Genomic DNA, 22,353 nt, shown 5'->3' on the forward strand with positions numbered 1-22,353 from the left:
TTCCCAAGCCCACTCTTAGTTACAAATTCTAGTGTGATATTTATTTCCTCTGTTTTGGGATATTAAAAGTTAATCATTTAGCCATGAGACTTCCTTTTCTTTCCAGTGGATATGTAGAGTATGCATCTTACATAAAATACGGCTATCTAGTGAGTTTTGATTATTAAAGTATTCATATGTGAAAATGTAAAAGAAGTTATTTAGCACTGGTAATGCTATTGGTAGACTCCCTTGTGCTCAACAGGAAATACAAATGGAATAACAAGAGTAAACACAGAGACAGAAAAGAATACAAAGAGCTAGTAAGAAGCTGATAAAAGACTGATAAAAATATTGGCACTGTTGAAAATAATTCCTTTATTAATATGAACTTTTACAATTTTCTAATGCCTGGGATAGAAGAAGTAAATATATATTAAAGAAAAAGCAGTCTTTTTTTATGCTGAAAAGGTAACATTTCTGGACCTAAAGGGCTGTCTATTCAAATCCAAAGGAAAAAAAGAATTCATCAGAGTTGTAGTTTGACAACATAAACCCAACATGGCCAGTGAAGCTACACAGACCAGAGATGAGGCAAGTTGGTTTCTTTTTTATTTGCTGCTGATATGGTCAAGATGGAAACTGCCTCCTAAGTCACCCCACTGCAAAGACCAAGTGGTACTATAACCAGGAGTAAGCAGGAAGTTTCCACAAGTCTGTTTCTATGGCTTTAAAAAAATGTTAGCATAAAACAAATAAGATGTCATTTATTTTGGTCTGGTCTATGAACTTACAAAGGTAAAAGGAAGTGGGTTTTGGATCAGAAGACTAAATAGAGGTCAGATAGATATAATTACTTTAGGCTACATTTGGCATGCAATCTATCCAGCTACGTAAATTGAAAATTATTTTACTGGTAGAGGCGTCTGCAAGCCTGGATGTTCTAGAGTTCCAGTTGCTATTTGATCAACAGGGAATACACTTTCTTTAATTCAAATTGCATACTCTGTTTTCCTGACTGCTGCTTATTATATTTTTGAGATGAAAGTGCTGCTTATGGTTACTGTTTGGTAAATGAATGAGCTAATAGCCATACTGCTGCAGCAAGAGTAGTTAGCTTAATTAAGGTGCAGACATACATTGCTAAATAGTCTGGAGAGGTATGCTGACTATCTCGTTAAGCACATAACTTTAAAAATAATCTGTTTAAAACAGCTTGTCAACAGCCTCTTAGGATTTGGCTTGCTATAATATTTTAAAATACAGTTTATGTTTATACAGCAATATAAAGATACATTTATGTTAATCTGGTGCAAAAGAAATAATTCTGATATCAAACATGCATACACACCATGATTTATCAATTATTTAAAGAGTAACTGGAAAAGAATGTTAAATCCACAACTCTATAGGGGTTATGTCGGCCTAAGGACATTTTTCTTCTTGTGAAACATTCTATCTATGATGTTAAAAAAAAAAAAAAACACAAAAAACCCTTTCAAATTATTATTGCTACAGTTTCAAAATGAGAAAAACATTTAAATGGAATGCACGTACTATTTAAATATAAGCTTGAGAAGCCACCTGTGGGTTTTTTGCCGGGCATAGAAAAAACTAATTGGAAAAAGTAATATATTCATTCCCTGTAAGATCTTCATCACATAAAAATATGTACAGGTGGAAGCCCAATCATCAATGTAGTCATTGGTCACTTGTATTCAATTTAATAAATATAAAGCAAAGGCTCTTCATATTTGTTTGTTTCACATTTGATTTGTTTCACATTTGCAGTTGCATTTCCATGACTCCTCTTGTAATAAAAAACTTCATGACCTTCTTTGCAGATATCTGGAGCATCTCAAGAAAACTCATTTCAACACCTCAGAGCACTTCATGGAAGTCATTAATAACATTAATACAAGAAATGGGATCTGAAACAGTAGAACAGGTATCTGAATGTCAGGTCTTTTTGTCTCTTTGCCAGAACATTTCTTTGCGAATGGTCCTCATTAAAATGATAGTCACAATTCTGTGGACATTTACCCATAAAATGCACCTTACTAAAGGTTTTGAGGATTAATTTTTATGTTCCTTTTTTTTCTTTCTAGAGAGAGTTTAGGTTATTCAATCATTTTGCTTGCACAATGTTTTGATTACCTCCCTCCTCCTCTATGAATGGGAACCTTCAGTTTATCTTTTTCATAATGCATATATTAGAAGAGAAATATTTTTTCCTTTCTGAACAAAATAGCAAAGCAGAGCAATGGACACTAGGAGTTCTTCTACAGCTACACAGCTGCTGTAGTCTGGTATTTGAGTGAAGAAATATTAAACAAATATATATTTAGAATCACCCAGTAAAACTTCTTCCCTATGCAATAATAATGCTATAAAAAAGCTATAATTTTCCCCAGGTACATCTGTACCTGGGAAGGGAAAACAGCAGCCACAATAAATAGGAATGCAAAGAGGAAAAGAAAAGCAACAAACAGCTTTATTTACACCCTTTATTTTCAGCAATGAATGAGTCCATTGCTCATGCAGACCAAAACATTTTCCATCAAGCCGACTTCCCCGAAGCTGTTTTTTTCACATAAATTATGCCACAAGTTAAGTAGTCTAAATGCTCCAAAATGGTGTGGAACACTTCCTATGAGATGAGAGAATCTCAAGAAGCATGGATTTTAATTTCTTCTCAAAACCTGAGAGACATTCTCATTAGTTTTTAGAACTTCAGGGAATTGCAAACGACTACAGAAGGAGGGAAAGGGGTAAAGAAGGCTTATCTGAGTACAACATTCACAAATACAGAAAATCCCCAGCTGCTAAGTTAAAGACATCTACATCAGCCTATTTTTGCTGATCTTTCTCTTCCATGGAAGGCTTGTCTGCAGAAATGTATGTGGACTTTTCTCATCCTGCCTGTGTATCCGTGCTATGTACCCGGCCTTTTAGTTGTGCTAAAACAACTGTTCATGGGACTGCACTGTTCATAAAATCAGAAAACTAAGTTGGGTTAAAAATCTGCAAAAATAAAATCTACTCCGTATTATAGGGAGTAAAGCATCCTATTTGGTCATGGTAGGTAATACCAGAGTAGCCACCCAGGATATGGAGCTACAGTTCTTAGGCTGCAGGAGATAAGCATTCATCTGCTTCACTTAAGCAATATTCCTGCTGGATTAATCGCACCAGACAGTATGGATGAGCCCCCTGCCAACAGTATTGGCAAGATTTTTATGTGTGGCTCTATGGACAGCACAGAGAAGAGCCTCTGGAAGGAGAAGCACAGCCTCAGCCCTGTGCTGTCCCCGGAGATCTTTTGGCCAGCAGTGAGGCAGATGGCATCAGGCTGCAGGCTGAGTAGCACAGAGAGCTCCTGTCTCTCATGTCAGGGTGACTCTACCAACCTGTAGGCTATTATGCTAAAGTACCCTCTTGCCATTTCCTGTTAGATGTGGGATAGGTAAGTATTTAATTCAAGGAGATGGAATTACCCTCTGGAGATATCTGCAGTCTTTATATAGTTAATGGGATAGAAGTAACTGCCTCTGTTAAGAGGATGAGTTTACTCCTTCAACTCTTAAAGACATTTTTACTATTCCTTTATTATATTGGGAGATTGGGTAGAGAGGATCTTGCTTTTTAGGGACAAACAGCTACCATTTCTGTCACATTACTTAATTCAGCTAAAGTAGAAAATAGTTATAAAAAGAGAAGTCTAGTTCCTTGGCAAACAGATACCAGAGAAGAAGAACTGCTGAAGCTCCTTTAACAATGTTAAATCGACTGAATTATGTGAGAAGCGCCAGCATGTTGACACACCACAGGAAGTTTTTCATCCTTTTTATTACTTTACAAAATTGCTTTAGGAAATAAATACAGTGAAAACAATATTTTCTGCTAGGCAGGTAACAGATTTTTCCCTGGAGTAAACAACCATAAACTCGTGTTGTTTCTTCACCAACAGACTAATAAACACTTTTGGAATTTGAACAGATACTGTTTTGCTTTGGTTTTTTAGCAAGATCTGTCATCTGTACAAGCAGGAAACTAATGAGACATGCAAATATATCACATCTACATAGATTTGTGTACATCTTTAAATCTACCTCTGCAAAATGTGATCTATTATTTGAATGGTCAGTGTATAATGGGAACAAAGGGCTAAAAGGACCCTTTTTACTGTTCGTGTGATTTCAATGCATTACACTGGAAAAGAAGAAGAATATCTATTAGTAATAAGAAATATAAATAAGGTTTTCCTACTGACTTTTAAGAAGTAGCCTTATGAATACAATTGGAATTATCATGTAATTATCAATTGGAATTATCAGGCAATTTTCATGTGTATAAGCTGAATTGTGTATCTGCATTGACCTTACATCACCTTTCTGCTAATACAGCTATAAGTGTAAGTATTAACACAAATCAAATTATCCCCCAGTTGCATTTTATGTTGTATTTTATGAACTGAATTATTAAGTAGTCACAGGTGAGATGGACAGGCATTCTTTAACTGCCTGGTTGCCTCCTTTCCAGCAGTATTTTATGATTTCTTCATTCTCTGTGTCTAAAAATTAGTGACTGTCTTTCCTATCACAGGAGGTCTCATATAAAAGTAGAATTTAGGATCCTGTTACGTACTCTTTAGCACATAAAGTGCTCTCTTGACAAACTACCCAAACATAACTGGTAATTGGCTCATAAAAAAGGCAAAGTTTGGGAATAAGAATTACATGATTACATGCGTCAAATATAAAAATGTATATCTATTTTAATACCTGTCAAATATGTGTGATTAATAGCTTCTGAGACATTATTTCATATAGCAAAGGATTGCAGGCTTTACTTCAGAAAGAGATAGAGCAACAAAAAGTTGTTTCATACAATTTTTATAGGCAAAACCTGTATCAAGTGATTTCATAAATGCAGTAAAGAAAAATTTCCTTTGATTCACTGTACTAGAGTTCCTGATTGATATCATTAGGCAAATGCCTTTACATAGACGGCAAAATTGTCAAAAAATTTGTAAACAATTAGAAAAAAAGGAGAAAAGCAGAAACCTTCATACACTCATTATGAAATGTTCAAAAAGTTACTAATTCTCAAAGGAAATTAACAGTTTTTCACTGCAGTAAGTCAGAGAGTACCATGCACTGGGAAATGAGAATGAAACAAGGTGCTTAATTCTCAGTTTTTCAAGCCTGACTTCATGACCTCAATGACAGCCTGAAACAAGTTTTGGATGTAATTACCTCATTCTCTGAAATAAACAAACTGGTGAGAAGAAGCAACAGAACCTTGCAATCATGTTGGTGCCCACATAGGTGATCAACACAGCTATAACTTCAGATATTTCAGACTTCCCCCACAGGTATTGTCACTTAACTACCCCAGGTATTTTTAGGAGATAAAGAACTTGTCACAGAGTTTCAGAATACCTTCTGTTAGCAGAGAAATGGCAAGTCCAATGGCAATTTGGGGCTCATTTCCTCTGCAGCTTAGTGATCATTTGTTGTTTTGCCTTTGCCTCTCTGTGTTTATTTGCTCTAACCTCTTAAACCTGTCCTGGAATGGCTGGAATCCCTCCCTTCTAACCCACACCTCTGCCTGTTCCTCTGACTCCATTCTGTTCCACAGGCAAATATAAGTGTGCACTACTTGAATGCACTTGCTCTTTATGGCACTTTATGAAGTAAGACAAACAAATGGAGAAAGTGCTTTCAACACATTAGGCTACTAATAACGTGTACCCGGAGGTGTTTTATATCTTTTTGAGTGCATTTAAATTTCTTTTCATTCTTTTTATCTTTTAGTTCTCTGGTTGTGAAAGAAAGGCAAAGCTTCTGATGTAGCCACCTTTAAAAATATATTTTAAAAGTGAGTAAGAGGAAATGGAGGTCAAAACAAGATAATAGTGCCTTAAATATGAATAATTATATTTTTGTTTGTTGTAGGTTTGTTAAGATAGCAGAAAGAAGCAATACAAAAAGAAAGGTCATTATTGCCTAGCCTCCCATTTCCCAGTTGCTATTTTATCAACTGCAGTTTGTGATTCAACTGCACTTTTAACACATTCTCACTGAAAATAAACCAACAGTGGAATATTGAACATTTTTCTGCACAACAAAAACTAGGTTACAGTAGCTCTAAGTCTCCAGCTGCTACTGAAAGGGCAGCTTGGCATTTTGGCATGAAAGGGCAACTTATAATGAGTCCTTTCTTCTTCCATGTGTTACCTCTCTGCAAACCCCCAAATGGCTTACCCTTATTCCCAGTTGGAGTCCTATTTTCTTTATTCTTGTCATCATTTTTTGTCACTTAAAACCAATCAAGAGGTGTTGCTTGGTTTTAGGTTTTTTCCCCTAAATGACAGGCTTCCTGTTACCTTTCACAAGGGTGGAATGTTGAGAGCAAGTGTGACATTCCTTCAAAGTGTCTTGTTTTGATCTGATCAAACAGATCACAGTTTTTATTATAATGTGTTAACTTAAGCCGTCAATAATAATAGAATGAGGAAAGAGAGTCTCAGAGCTTCATACAAACCTGCAGAAAATAAAGAATATATTGAATATTGTTTTGCTTTAATTTAAATACTAGCACAAGGCTAAAATTTAATTTGACTCCATACGAAAGTGGATGAATCAAAGTGCAGGGATTCTTTACTGAGTGAGAGAATCATATATAAAACTCCAAAAATATTCTCTCTGCAAGAATGTTGCTATTTTTTTTAAGATTTACATTAAACTGATAAATTTAAAAGGAACGCCTCTTGATTTTATTTTCTCCAGGGGCATTGCTTCTCCTAAATTGTATATTAGAGTTCTATACAATAAAAATAGAGATGTGGATATTTTAATCAGACATTAAAGACTACTGCAGAAGTTGTGCCCTTGTATACAGTAAAACAAAAAATATACTATTAAAAATAACATGAATAGATGTAATATTTTTGAGAAGTACAGAAAGAAAATTTAATTTACTTTGAAAATCTATCATGAGTACTTGAAGTCTACGCTGTATATTCCAAAGCAATACTGCAAGATTTCATGTCTTTATGATGAATGCTGTCACCATAATCAGAATGTGTCATAACAAATATTCCAACTATGAAGACAGAAGTTTCTTGTTACAAATTTCCCAGATAATTCTGGAATAAATATTCTTGAAGAAATATTTCTCAAACAAATACTCTTTTCTTGCTCTGTTTTTCTATTTGTCTCATTGTCATTTAGACTCAATTATATTATAGAAATGCAGATGAAATACTGGGAAACAGCAGTACAGTTTGGCAAGACTTAAATTTCTTTGCAGCTAAATCTGTACATTTAAGAGAGTCTAAAATTATCTACAATTCTTTAAACAAGGTACAAATAAATAGTTTGTAAAATAAGGCAAACCTCAAATTGTCAAAAACATAAGTAAATATCAGACAGGGCCATATGTAACACTTGATAAAAGTGACATAGAGACAAATGTGATTTTAATTGTGCACCTGATAACAGCCTACATTTTAAAAAAGTGAGGAAAATTCGGAGTGATTTATGTTATGTAATCCTGATGCTTCACTGACTACAGTTATTCATGTAGATCTACGTGACTTAAGGGAATCACAGATGGAGAAAGATGGCAGCAGTATGCTGCAAGTGTATCAAGATCTGGTTTTTAAATTTGCCAAGACCTTAATATCAGTACTGAAATTATTATCTTCGTAATCTTCCCTTTACAAGGTTGAGAATGGAATGGAGAGCAAAACTCAAAGTGTCAGAACACTGTGACCACCTGAATGGCTAATACTGCTTTAAAAAGTGTTGAATGTATATTTACTAGCTAATGTCCAATTTATCTGAGTATTTGTGTCATGGGAAATGTGAATCATGTATGTAAAAATATTCTGCTAGTAATACTTTATAGACTTCCTATAATTCTCTCTTGTTTTGGCCTTCATTTTATAATGCTTTCAACTTCTAAATTACTGAGTATTTGATTTTTGCACTACTCAGATTATAGCATAAGATGTTTGATACTAATGCTGCTATTTTTGGATTTGCTTGAAACATGCATAGCTGAGCAACCAAAAAGAGATAAATGTTATTGTAATCCAAAGATCATAGGACATTTAAGAGCATATAATTCCTGAAAACTCAAAAATTAGTAAAATTGGAGCTTTCTGATTGGCTTGCCATTGTATTGTAACTGAAAAACTAAAATATTAAATCTGTTTACTTCACATGAGGGATATTTATTTATTAATTTAATATAACATTCTACAGTATGTCCTTACTGGTGGTAGCATCCATCAGAAAAAAAGAAACATGTTCTACTAATTTATTTCAATAATTTGCTTACACTGAATATAGTCCTGTGACCTTCTATTCTTCCTACAAGTGGAACAGATTGTTTTAGTCTAATCCGTTCTTTCCTTTTTTTTTCACTCTTTGTCTCCTCTTCTACCTTGTGACTTAAATAATCCCTGTACCCAAACTTCAGCATTGTAAAGATAAGGTATTATCATTTTCTTTTTTCTAGTGGAAGTGAAATAATTTTTTTTTTTCCTTAGCAGCAATTTCTTTCACTAGGCACTACTTTCTAAGCATACCAAAACAAAGCAAACCAAACCTCTTCAGAACAAAGGTTTAGGTTCTGAAAAGCACACCCATTGGGCCAATACCCAGTTTGTAGACCTCTTCATGCTAGCTTTCATGCTATTGCTGGGCTTCTACCATCAACTATGTGTGCCTCATTAATTTCACAAATGCGTTATTTTACCCAGAAAAATGCAACATAATGGGATAAAGTGAAGTCACTGTGAAGTAAATCTTGTGAGATCTTGTGGATATTCTCAAGACAAGCTTAAAATTTTTTGCCACTTCTTGCTTAGAAACTTTATCCTGTCATTCCTGTCTGATGAAGTTCATGTTGTTCCTTTGCTGTCAAGTGCTAGCTCCAAGGTAAAAAGCATAAACGTGTAACTGTTGCAGAGTTTTTCAAAGATATTATGGAAGAGGAAAGGGAAAAGAAATATGATTGCCCTCACTATAGAAAAATCTGCCACAGAGAAAGCAACAGGCAAGTGACAAATACTGAGTTGTGAAGATAAATCTCAAAAAACTCTATAAAGCTATATCACAGAAGTTGCTAACTCAAATGTACTTTTTTTATTATTCTTCTGTTAAAAAGATCCAAAATGTCTGAATTCCACTGTGCTAAAACCATTAAAAAATTTGCCTTTAAATTTCCTGACAATTGCAGCACATGAATTAGGGATGTATTGGCAACTGGTGGTTCTTTAAGAGCACATGGTTTTGGATTGTTTTCCTAGACTCTTCCAGAGCTTAATTTCTTTAAAAGGTATATGACCGATTGGATACTGTCATCCTAAAATTCTGTAATAAAAGAGATGTAAAGGACTAGAAATCAGTATCAATTACCACCTACCTTAATACAATTTAAAAGTTCATGGAAAGGCAAATAGTTCATAGCTGAATTGAACAACTGAATTGAAAATTCCTACTTGGACCATTAGCAAGAAAAGAAGCAGCAGTTTGTTCCCTTTTTAAATGGCTTTTGCCAGCCATCTAAATTGGCAAGAAAAAGCTGTAGAACCTCATCAGTTCATAGACAAATTAGAGTTCCCAAGCCCAGGTTCAATTTAGCATATTCAGATTTCAGCACATTAACTTCAGTATCAGGATTGCTTAGACGAAAAGTTCGGGTTTAATATAACCCTTCTGGTTTTTGAGGGTACTGATAAAGCTGGCAAATTTTTACCACAGGTGCAATTCAAGTGACTAAAGTTGGAGAGGAATCCGTCTTCAGAAATGAATGATCCTTATAGATTCATCAATTACAGTGTGATATTAAGTCACTTCCAACAGTGCATTTATGTAGTATGCATTTTGGTTGCATGCCAGTATACAACCCCATTCATATTGTGCAAATTTAATGTATTTCACCTTACATGAAATATGAGGTTCTTGGGACCAAACGAAATTAAAACTACCAGTATCACTCTGAGCATCCATAAAACACTAGAGGACACTTGTGCTAACCTCCTGAAGATGAAGAAAAAGAGTGCATACCTGAGGATTGTCTGTTAAAGATAATCTGAAATAAAGTCAACTACATCAGTCAGCACATGGATTTTATAAAATCTGTTCTTAATAGTCAGAATATAATTTCTACATCTCTGCATTAAAATTTTAACTTTTTGCATAATAATATGAGTTCTACCTTGTATAGTACAATGATTAGTAATATAACCAATACAGGAAAAATTGTTTGCTTGCAGACATCATCTTTCAGACTCCATTCAGTTAGCAACATTGTCTTTTAAAAATGGTAGTCATGTCAAGGCATTTTGTATTAGCTTCTACTTCTGCATTTCTGCTATGGCTTTGGTAGATACTGGCTATACTGCTGATCCTGCAATTCAGTCACGTCATGTTTGTGTCTGATATGGACATGCTGGATCATGAGAGAAGAGGGTTTTGAAAAAATCCTTAGAAACAATGAATTGATTATAGGTTCAACAAGGTATTTTGGAGCTAGGGACCCATAATCACAACTATTAGATACATGTGGCAACATAGGACTTGTTATTCACATTTTTGGGGTTTGAACCATCAGTTAATTTCTTTCAGATAGTTTGCGTGTGGAAAAAGTAAAATAATTCAGATTTTCTGACTCAGACTAATATAACACTTTTTTTTTTTTTTTTTGGTCAAAAATATCCAGGCATGTCTTTGGGAGATTTATTCAGAGAAATTCGCTTTGGCCCCCCAAAGAAATAAATGACAGGTTATCAGGATATGTATCTATCTCCTTAAGCATCAAGTATGAACTCACCACCCTAGGGTCCTTTACCAGTCAAAGGAAAGACAGACATGTCCTGAAGGAATTGATTTCATTATAAAATGGACATCAAGAGTAAATAATAAGATTCACTCTGGTTTTTCTGCCTTAAGACATCTAAAGTTACGCAAGAGAAATCCCACCAAAATCTACAGAGCCCAGATTTGATACAAGGGAAAAAGAAGTGCTTTCATTGACAATCTAGCTGTTAGAGTCCTTTTTTCTAATTCTATTTCCTTTTTTTTTTCAAAAGGTAGATAGATATGAGAAACATCATGTAAGTAAATATTTCTGCAAGCTGCATGGTATTTTAATGAAACAAATTATTTTCTGTAACCTCTAGATAGGAATGAAATGATAGTTAATTGAAACTAAAAATTGGTCAATTTATCCAAAGAATTAGAAAAAATCCTTAGCTCTGTTTCTTTGGCTCTGGATGACACAGTAAGGGAGAACGACTGTGAATAAATGCCTCTCTCAGATAGGAAAAATGCTAACATCAACAGTATGTGCATGTCAATAACCATCTTGTAAAGAAAAAAAATACAGGGACCTCTAATCACATCTAATCATTTTTCTCTGTAACAGTTTGGGTTTTTTCCCTCTCTGTGTTCCTAAGGTTTCTTATATTCACTTATCACTTATGCTGTCAAACAACTAATTCTTTCTGGCAACTGACAATTTAAAAGGAAAGTATATTACAGGAAGGAGAGTGTCATTGTTTTCCATAAATTTGTAAGAGCTATGAACAAATAGGACAATTCTAAAAATAGACCCATGGATAATTATCATAAGCCCTAACTCTCATGGTTACTTTACAGGATGTCTTTGGGATAAAGTAAATACAAAGACTGGCATAACAGCTGCTGTGTAATTTAGGCTATTCACCTCTTATAAAAAATTAGCTAATTTCTTTCTGTATTTTATGGAAACCACTGTAGAATTATGAACTGTTGTCAGAAAAAAAATCATGTAATACCATTGCATTGCCAAAATTCAAGTTATGCTAAGTAACCATAATTATAGTCTCATCAGAGCTGAGGTGTTTCAAAACACCTGTAAAATTTAGGTGTCTCTGCCTACTGTTACAAGCAAATAAATCCACAGATTTAAGTAGCAAGAACCATTAGTAAACTGAAGTAAAGATGGTAAGAGAAAAAAAACCCAGAAGCCTCAATTGTCAGGGTGCCTAGTGAGACAAGAAAGGTTCTACATAGCAACAGCATTTTAAGTATGAATAAATAGCCATAAAGTTCGCTGGTACTGCATGGAAGCTTGCAGATGGCAGATGAATTCATGTCTGTCATGTTTTTATAATACAATGACTTTTACATATTGCTGCCAGATGGAACACAGTTTTGCATCTTGATTATAAATCTCAAAAAAATACAGATTCCTTCAATGTGTTCCCTAAATTTGAAATAAAAGCAAATTCAGAGACAGATATGGGAAGCTAAAGCAGATTTAAGGAAATATAAATTAAATCCTCAAGGGCTTCCTTGTTATAACTCAATTCAAAATAATGGAGTTCCCCGTGTGTTCTCAATGTTTTAGGAAAACCACAGAAGGTATCATACAGGTACCTATACAGGGAGAACTACATGCTCATTTTTAAATGTAAATGCATCCCAGTCAGGTCCAGAAGACCTCTCAATTGAACTTAGTATTTGAAAAAATATTTACATAACATTTATTCCTGCTCCAACAATAGTGGTATCTATGCCACAAGCTCAGATGGTAAGAGTGCAGTGCATGAAGCATAAATGCATTTAATCATTGCTGATAACGAGTATCTGTATCTACACCACAGAAGCACCTGGCCTTTCCCATTGTGATAAACGATACCTAGACAGACCTAAAATCTAATTCAGATTTGGTTATACCAGTTTCTGAAGAGATGCACTATGAAGAAAGCACAGAATTTTTGTATTTTATATGTGTTCCTGCATCACACCTGGCCTCCCCCTGTGCTTCTGGTCTTTGCTTCTAATCCTAATTGGTATTGCTACGAAGCGAATAACTCTGATAGCGACAAAGTGAATTATATGACTGCAGGGAAGAATATTTTCCTATTCAATGGTTTCTCACAGAGTCTGATTTGACAACAAACTTGAGTTGACTTCTCTCAGACAGCCTCAAGCATTGTTTATATGCAGATAATTCTGTATGTAAACCCACTAGGCTTTTATGACAGTTATAATCAAATATGATTGGGAAACCTTCTGGCTTACTTGGATCCATACTTACATTGTGCTTTGTGAGGTTGGAAATGTTACTTGCTATTGCTTGTAGCCAGTCAATACAGTCTTCAGCAGAGAGACACTGAATTATTCCACTGCAAACCCCATCCACAGCAATTACTTGGAACGCATTTTGCCTACAGACATATCATAACAGATCAGGTCAGAATAAAATTTTATCTTTTCTAGCATATCATCTTAACAATACTTGTAAAAATGCTTTTCTTTCAACTACAATGAAGGTCAGCCAGTGAACACCGACAAAATGCTGGTTTTCCTGTTTTATAAATACGTATTAAAACAATCATGCTAAAGGTCAACTCAGAAAACATAAAGCTTCCATAAAGCTACAAAAAAAATTCCTTAGACCAGCTCCACAGCATCTTGACCAGCAGGCTGTGCAACCTCAGAAGATGAACAAATGATAGAGCTGATGCTTATCTCAGACTTAATACAGCAGGCTACAGAGAAGGAAAGTGCATTAGAAACCATGGGCAATAATTTACGAAATTCAGTGATTACCAGTATCTTTTTCTCAATACCTTTGTTTTATTTTTATAATATAGTGTCTAAACACATTTGGATTACTGTCTGGAGGGCCCTTGTTGGGTGCTCAAGCTTATAGAATTTTGTTTCTCTTCTAAACTACTGATTGAAAACTTGAAGAAGTCAAAATTGATCAAGTAGCATTAATGATTTTTCCAATTGCATTTCTGAATATAGGATCATTACCAAAATACACTCCTACCTCTGCTTCTACCCCCAGCACCAATCTGGGCACATATACCAAAATCCATCATGCATTATATACTGATTTTCCACTTCCAGACACTGAGCAATTATAGAACAAGAGAAAAATTTTCAGATGCTAAAGCAGTAACAGATCTAATTTCTTCAGTAGATTGCTTTATTTGCTAAAAGCTCTTGTAAGGCTCGCAGGTTTCTGCATTCAAAACCAAAAAACATCAATAAAAATCCATATCCCAGAGGAGGAGATTACAGAACATACAGAGAATACCAAGTTCCACTGCTGACATTCTGCTACAAGCTCAACTGTTAATGATCAATTCATAGTTAAGATTAAGTACATCATTCCGATTCTTTGAGAAAGGCTCAAGCAAAGTGCCTGTTATCTCCAGGGTAAAACTGAGTGTCACTAATGACAGCTTCTGGCATCTGAAGACAGATAGCAGTTTTGAAAAGCTGCTTGTTTGGGATCTTTTAACTCTTAAAATTTTATTCTAGTTGTATACAATGTAAGGCTAATATCTCTTTTCACTCCATCCATGTTGAGAACAGACTGTTTCTTCACTCAAGAGAAGCAATAGAAATGAACTAGAACTATGCCTTTGCTTTGAGTCTTCGAGCATGAGAACCAGCTTTTGCAGGATAATGAGGCTTATATTACCATGGTGTTTCAGGGTTCTTTGGTTTATTTAAATCCAGAAGTTTAGTTGTCTTTCCAAGGTGTAGTGATTTTTCTTTAAATTCACAAAAATACCAACCAAGACAGACTTCTTTCAGGGACTCATTTTCACAGTAATTCTAGTAAAGTTTTGAAGATGATTTATTTAAAGAATCTTCAGGTAGTGTTGCTAGCATTTATTTAATCTATCCTTTATTTTAGATGGCTATAAATAGAAATAACAAATTTTTCCAGAATAAATTTCTAAATCCTTACATGAGGACCATAGCATGGGCTCAAAATTGTTGATGATGTCTTTAAAGAAAAATAACACTAGTTTCAGGACTTGCCTTGTTTCTACACAGCACATCATAAATCAAAGCAGGGATCTAAAATATCTATTAATGAATAATATTAACACAATTACAAAAAGCTCAATATGTTCCAGATTCAATCCTCATGCACATATTTCCCTTGGACTATAAACACAACGAATATAGAGCATTTGGGGCATCAGATTGTTCCTACTGTTCCTAGGAATTTCATCTGTGCAAGTAAAAAATCATTTCTCCATAATGTTATTACCCAAGTATCAACAGCAAATTACTCAAATATCAATAGTATGATATATGGCCACCTAATAAATTACTTGTGAATGTGTCTTGGCAGTAGATAGCCTTAGATTATTGTAACAGTATTTTCTTGAAAAAGTCTACCAGTCCAAGTCCATAATACCATGCAAACTTGAAAACATAATATATTAAATAGATATTTTGTACTAAATGGAACATATAGTAGAATAATCACTTTATAATTCACACAAAAAAAATGAGAATGGATAAACATTTATTCAACTACGTGTTTCAGGTTATAGGCCTTCTGGAACACAAAAGCTATATTTGAAATAATTAAGCTTTGCAAGATTAACCTGAATGTCTTCTAGAACTCCGCATGAATACGCTCCAGAATTTATGTGTTTCAACCACTCAACTGGAAAAGCTAGAACATGAATATAGGGTTTAATATTGTGAGAACAATATGTTTCCATATCAAACTCTGAATTATAAAAAGTTATTAGGTTTTACATGCTGAAAACAGCCTTGTAAATAGTAACTATGGAAAATGTAATACATTAGCTTTCATTTCATGTCGCTTCCTTATATTATTTTTTATATTCTTTCTTTTATGTTGATGTTTCTGGCAGTCTCTTAAAATGTACCTACCCCTTTCTCTCATAACAAATTCTGAGAGGGAGCAACATTTAAAAATGTTTACAGTAATTTAAAATGGTCATATAAACTGTCTTGCTAGTAACATAAAATGTTGGTTGTATGCTTTAAGAAAAACCCTCTCTTATACGCATCCTGCATTTTTGGGTTTTTTTTAAGACACTTCTTCATATTAGACAGAATAGAAGGACTCAGAGCAGTTGTTCAAGGTTTCATTATGAGTTCAGGTATTTTGTTTATATTTTAATATACCTTTGTTTTTTGAATTTCAGATCTCAGGTTTATCATTACTACCTAAACCACTTCCTTTGTTATGTACAAGTTCTATAATATGAATTTTAACCTTGGTTTTTATTGATGCAGAAGACTGAATTTTAAAACCCTAGCTCTATGAACAGCTGCTTATGCGCTAATTTTCCATGCGAGTAATTCAATTCAATACCTTATCTGAAGTACGCAGTAGAATAGATCTCAGATTTTATGTTAAGGTTTTGGGTGCTTTATGTTTCATTGTTAAATATGGAGCTGAAGGCTTTAGTTAGAATTTAGTAAAACACCTTCTGCCTCTCTGGTGACTTGATCCTGCTCCAGTTAAGTCCAGCCAAGAAGCCTTTGTAGCCTTTGGTTTCCACCTTGCCTCCCTGGGCCAGCCACTGCTCCTCAACAGACCGAGGTTCATGCAGCCAAGTAAATATGACCCTGCTATTACTGGTCAAAAGCTGCAGGCTGGCCTTGGCTCCACAATGATCTACAACAGCTACTGCCTAACCTGCATTAATTTCAGCTCTGTGAATAGGAGAAATGGCTGGCAGACCTAGGCAGTGTATTGAAAGAAACAGTGTATAAGAAAGAGCCCTAAGAACCAACTGAGGCAGTGGACAGCTTTTGTGCAACTTTCAAATGTTTACTGAGTACCAGTAAGAAACAGTAAAATTAACTCCACAAAAATTCCAAACAGATTGAAGAAAACCTTTTTCCCCCCAGCTTCTGGGAGTTTCAGAAATACAGTTTTAGGGGGTTCATTAGAAGAAATTATGCAGTAACCTGCTCTGTACTTGTACACAGCTCTCCTACAGATAATGTCTTTACATACTAGAGCTCACAGAAGTATTTCAGTATGAGAACTTCATTCTTATACATACAGATGATAAACAAATCCATACAATAGCTAGATGCTTAAAACCTTTAACAAGTATGATCTTATATACTTGCCTTGTTGGACTTTGTAGCTATTTTCATTTCTATTTCATTGATTTGCAAGAAGTAATCATTACAGAATTTTTTGTCATCACTCCTAATTTCTTCTGATTTATTAGGATAATATTAAATTAAACAATGTCAAGTTTCAGGTCTGTATTGGATCTTTCTGAAACGAATTTTATTTTCCCCATAGCAGCTCTCATAGTGTTGGACTTTGTATAGGTAGGTAGAAAGATATTGATTGCACAGCATTGTTTTGGCTACCCCTAAGCAGTATTGGCACAGCATCAGAGCTGTTGTTCCAACATTCCCTCTTCACCACCAGGCTGGGGAAACAAAACAAAAGATAGCCAGGACAGCTGACCCAACTGATCAAAGGGATACTCTATACCATATGACATCCACTCAGCAATGAAAGCTAGGAGAAAGGAAGGGCAGGAGGGGCATTAATTAGTTATGACACTTGTGCTCAAGAGCAACTACTACATGTACCAAGGCCCTACTTCCCAGGAAGTGACTGAACATCACCTGCTGATGGGAAGTAGAGAACAAATATTTTGGGTTTTTTCTTCCATGTGTGGCTTTTGCTTTATTAAACTGCCTTTATCTTGACTCACCAGAATATTTCAATCTTATTTTCCTTCCCTCCATCCTGTTGAGGAAGGGAGTGATAGAGAAGCTTGGTTGATACTTGGCATCCAGCCATCATCAACCCATCGCAATGACGCAATAAAGTTAAACCTGACTATGAGCTTTGGAAAGCTATCCCAGTGATTGTGACAAGTTTGCAGTGAAATTAAATGTTAACACATGCAAAGTAAAATATGGGAAAAAATAACCTTAGCTATAGGGAAAAAGAACAAAAAAAACCCTCAACTCTGTACTGTAGCCATAAACATAAAGCACAGAAGTACAAAAACTGGGAGATGCTTATCAGCTCAGGCTCTTGCTCATGGTCCTCACCTGAGTATGTTTGCAGCTACTCCTGTGCCTGGACATGCATCCCACTGAACTGGACCTTCAGGCTGACTTCCTGAGCCCCACCTGACCATGATGGACTTCTCTAAAGACTGTCCCTAAGCCTTCTCTGTTCCTCCATGGGGAGCAGTGGGGTAGGATCATTTTCTGCATCGACAATGCCTTGTCCAGCCTCACTGCCACCCTCTCTCTTGGTTTGTTCCTCATGGGGCAGTCAGCCCTTGCTGCTGTCAAACAAGATTATTTCACCCAATGTAGGTATCAGATTATGTATTTAACACAAACAGAAGGAAATAAATTTTAAAAATATAATCACATTGCAAAAATCAAAGACATAAAATCAAGCCACTTAGAAAGAAGCTTTTGAGGACAGGAGCATTAGCAGCTATTAAATATGATGATGTATGTTTCACCTCAAACTGCAAAAGGTGCTGAGCACTAGATGTAAGCAGAAAGATCAGATCACCCATCATCTCCTCCCCATGATACCAGGTCCCAGTTGATATCAGAGGAGAACATGAGCCAAGGTGGACGTAGAAAGACCTTTATGAAAGCTCCTATATTTCATATATCTGTCAGCTGCCATGGAACTAATAACACAATTTCTCCAACAAGGCAACTCCCTAGGGCATGCATCTGTCAACCAAGAAGTCAAGTTTCAGCCTTCAGAAATTCTTTACCTGCACAAATCTGATCCTGGAAGGTACTGGGAAAATCGTGAATGAAGAAGTGGAATTAATCGAAGATCACACCACCTCTTCTCCCACCTAAGTCCTGGGGATGCTGGCCATGAGGAACATGATAACGTATCCTGAAAAACATTAAAAGGTTCTTCTCAGTTTTGAACTTCATTGTAAGAACTTGGAAAGAATGAGATAGACTTAAAAGACTTATATTTAATTTGGCAGTGTTCCATTTTTTCCTAAATCACTTGTCATTAGTTTTAGTGAGCACTGGAAAGACTCTGAATAGGACCTCTAAATTATTCACAATACAACCATAATTCAGTAGTTTCCTGTGGCTCTGTACACATTTACATAAATATCTTTTCTAATGATATAACCTCAAAACATGGTAATTGGGAATGGAATTTACATGTGATGAAAATTGTCAAAATTGTCAAAACTACATGCTGAAGTGATGAATATTTTAATTTTACCTACTTACAGAAGACATTGCTTATATGAAAACTGAACTTTATCATGTTTATGATCATATCTACAAAGAATGAGTATTTAAGTATCTAGAGCCTAATTTGACCAGCCTTCTTAAAGAATATCAATTTGCATGAGAAATGATTATAGAAAGTAAAATTATCAACATCTGTTTCTAAAAATACAACACCTCTTTCTTTATAAAATGCTTTAAAAAATAGTGCTAATGATGATGGTTTTTTTCTGAGAGAGCAGGATTCTTCAAAGTGCCTTCTCACAGCAACAAAGGATGAAGAAAAGGCTGAGGTATTTAATGTCCTCTTTACCACGATCTTTAATAGCATGACCAATTATTTGCCTGGTAGCAAATGTCTGAGCTGGGAGACAGGGATAGGGAGCAGACGGAAGCCATCATAATCCAAGGGGAAATGGCCAGTGATCTGCTGCAGCAGTTAGGCACACACAGGTCAATGTGGCCAGGTGGGATATACTGAAGGATATTGAGGGAGCTGGCACAAGAGCTCAGTGAGTCACCTTCCATCATTTACCAGCAGCCCTGGCTAACGAGCGAGGTCTCAGTTGACAGGATGTCAGCAAATATGATGCCATCTACAAGACAGGCTTAGAAGGAGGATTTGGGGAACTACAGGCCTGTCAGATGGACCTGGGGCAGGTCATGGAGCAGATCATCCTGAGTGCCATCCCACACCATTTACTGGACAACAAGGGAATCAGGCCCAGCCAGCACAGGCTTGTGTAAGACACATCCTGCACCTAATCTCCATTTATGACCAGGTGACCAATCTAGTGGACAAGGGAAAGGCTGTAGATGATGTCAGCCTGGACTTTAGTAAAACCTTTGGCACAGCATTCTCCTAAAGAAACTGGCTGCTCATGACTTCAATGGGTCCACAGTTCACTGGTGTCCTAGGGTGACATTATGATGCTTGTATCCCCAGTTGTCTGTTCTGTTTATGAGGCGGGGAGAAGAAGGAGCACAGAGTTTCGTTATCAGCTGCACTTTCCCCCACAGTCTACTGGAACACAGAACTCCACTGCAGTTGTGTGGGCATGGACGGGGCAGAACATCACAGTCCTTTCGCTTTTTAGTTTAGCTAGCTGGGGCAGTCCGAGTTTTCCCTGGACTGTTTTTCCTTCCCTTTTTCTTGGAACCATTCGAACCTGCTCCAGACCAGGATCTGGGGAAACACTGAGAGTTTGCACTCTGTAGCCTGCCGGGGCCTACTCTAGGCCACAGCCTTTCCCAGTGCCGGAGGGACCGATAACTGAGCAACCACCCACCAGAGAGACTTTCTGAATTTGTCATCTCTTCAGAGCAGTGGATGAGTTTTGTCATCTGGTATTGTTCATTTTCTGTGCTGGGGAGTGCCTTGCCTGTTAAATAAACAGGTTCTTTCCATTTCTCTCCGAGGAAATTTTTCCGAACCGGTTTGTGGGTGGGGCTGTGTGGGCTGGTTTTTTGTGGGGGGCCCTTTTGGAGGTTTTCTCCCAGATTTGCCCTAAACCAGGACAACTGGGTAAAAAAAATGGCTGGATGGAGAGACCCAGAGAGTGGTGGTGACTGGAGACACATCCAGTTGGTGGACAGTCATGACTGGCATTGTCTAGGGTTCAGTGTTGGGGCCGGCACTGTTTAATATTTAATATTGATCTGGAAGAGGGGATGAAGTGTATCGTGAGTTCACAGCTGACATCAAGTGGGACAGGAGTGCTGATCTGCTGAAGGGTAGGAAGGCTCTGCAGGGGGGATCTGGACAGACTGAATCAATGGACTGAGGGCAACTGTATGAGATTCACAAGACAAAGTTCCAGGTCCTGCACTTTTGTCACAACAATCCCCAGGCAGCACTACAGGCTGCGGGCAGAGTGACTAGAAATCTGCATGATGAGAAAGGACCTGGGGGTGCTGGTCAACAGAAAATGAGCCAGTGTGTGCCCACGAGGCCAAGAGGGCCATCGGTATCCTGGCCTGATCAGAAATAGTGCGGCCAGCAGGACCATGGCAGTGACTGTGCCCCTGTATTTGGCACTGGTGAGGCCACACCTTGAATGCCATGTTCAGTTCTGTGCCCCTTACTCCAACAAGGACACAGAGGTGCTGCAGCATGTCCAGAAAAGGGCAACGTGGTTGGAAAAGGGTTTGGAGCATAAGCCATGTGAGGAGCTGCTGGAGGAACTGAGGTTGTTTAGCCTGGAGAAAGGAAGGCTCAGGGAGACCTTATCACTCTCAACAACCACCTGAAATGAAGCTGTAGCCAGCTGGGGGTTGGCCACTTCTCCCAAGTAACAAGTGACAGTATATCAACATATCAGTAAAATTAAACCTGCTGATTTACATTCTTTTTAATCTCAAATTTCTTTTTTTTTTACTGCTATCTTCTATAATATAAATATTACCAAAATTAGGTGCACCTTATATTTTTCTAGAGTGTGCATTCTGTGTAAGATCTATGGAATTATAAAGCTTTACCAATTTGAACTTTGCTTTTGCATATATGTTCGTATATCTTTTATGTATATGAAATAAAATATCATAATAAATATCATGTTAGCTGAGCAGCAAGCTTTTCATAGGTAGTTCACTTATTTAAAACACTAAATTTCTGGTGAGAAATTCCACAGATTCAATAAAAATAAATAAATTATTATCTAGGAAGACTACACTAGGATGTTGTTTTGAACATCTTGAATTTTTAATGCTTTCTCTCTGCTTCTGGGAACCTTTCTTCACCTGTGATTAAACTTAAGGAAAAGATGAAATGCAATAAAAGTTCAGGTACAAACTGTAGGCCTAGATATGGCTACAACAAAAATGTTAACTCTGCCTTTAGACTGCATAATTCTGTAAACTGCTGACAAAAGACCAAAGTCTTGTCTACTCCAAGTTTTGAATCAAAAGCCTCCTTCAAAGTAATTAAAAAGACTATAAATTAAGAAACAAAACTGTGGCTGTATGCCACAGAATCATGGAACGTCTGAGTTGGACAGGACCCACAAGGATCATCAAGTCCAACTCTTGTCCCTGTACAGGATATCTCCAAGAATCTCACAATGTTCCTGAGAGTTTTTTCAAACTCTTCTTGCACTCTGTGAGGCTGATGCTGTAACCACCTCCCTGGGGAGCCTGTTCCAGTGTTCCATCCTCTAAGCAAAGAACCTTTTTCTAATATCCAAAATAAACCTCGCAGACACACCATTCCCTTGGGTCCTATCACTGGTCACACAGAGAAAAGATCAGTGTCTGCCTCTCTTCTTCCTCTCACAAGGAAGTTGTAACTGCAATGAGGTCT

At 36.5% G+C, this 22,353-nt stretch overlaps 1 protein-coding gene across 2 annotated transcripts in view; it reads right to left on the minus strand.

Moving 5' to 3' along the window:
- The window catches only part of SNTG1 (syntrophin gamma 1), a 311,971-nt gene that overhangs the window by 77,712 nt on the left and 211,906 nt on the right, over nt 1-22,353 (minus strand). For both annotated transcript variants that reach the window (XM_054284649.1, XM_054284651.1), the window contains exons 10-11: nt 18,569-18,699; nt 13,084-13,213 (exon numbers count right to left, since the gene is read on the minus strand). In XM_054284649.1, the coding sequence (XP_054140624.1) occupies nt 13,084-13,213; nt 18,569-18,699 (261 nt within the window). The remainder of the gene's footprint in view (nt 1-13,083; nt 13,214-18,568; nt 18,700-22,353) is intronic.

The sequence above is a fragment of the Melozone crissalis genome, unplaced genomic scaffold (assembly GCF_028551555.1).
Source record: "Melozone crissalis strain CALT ecotype California unplaced genomic scaffold, PUWL_Pcris_2 ptg000042l_1, whole genome shotgun sequence".
Taxonomy (NCBI): Eukaryota; Metazoa; Chordata; class Aves; order Passeriformes; family Passerellidae; genus Melozone; species Melozone crissalis.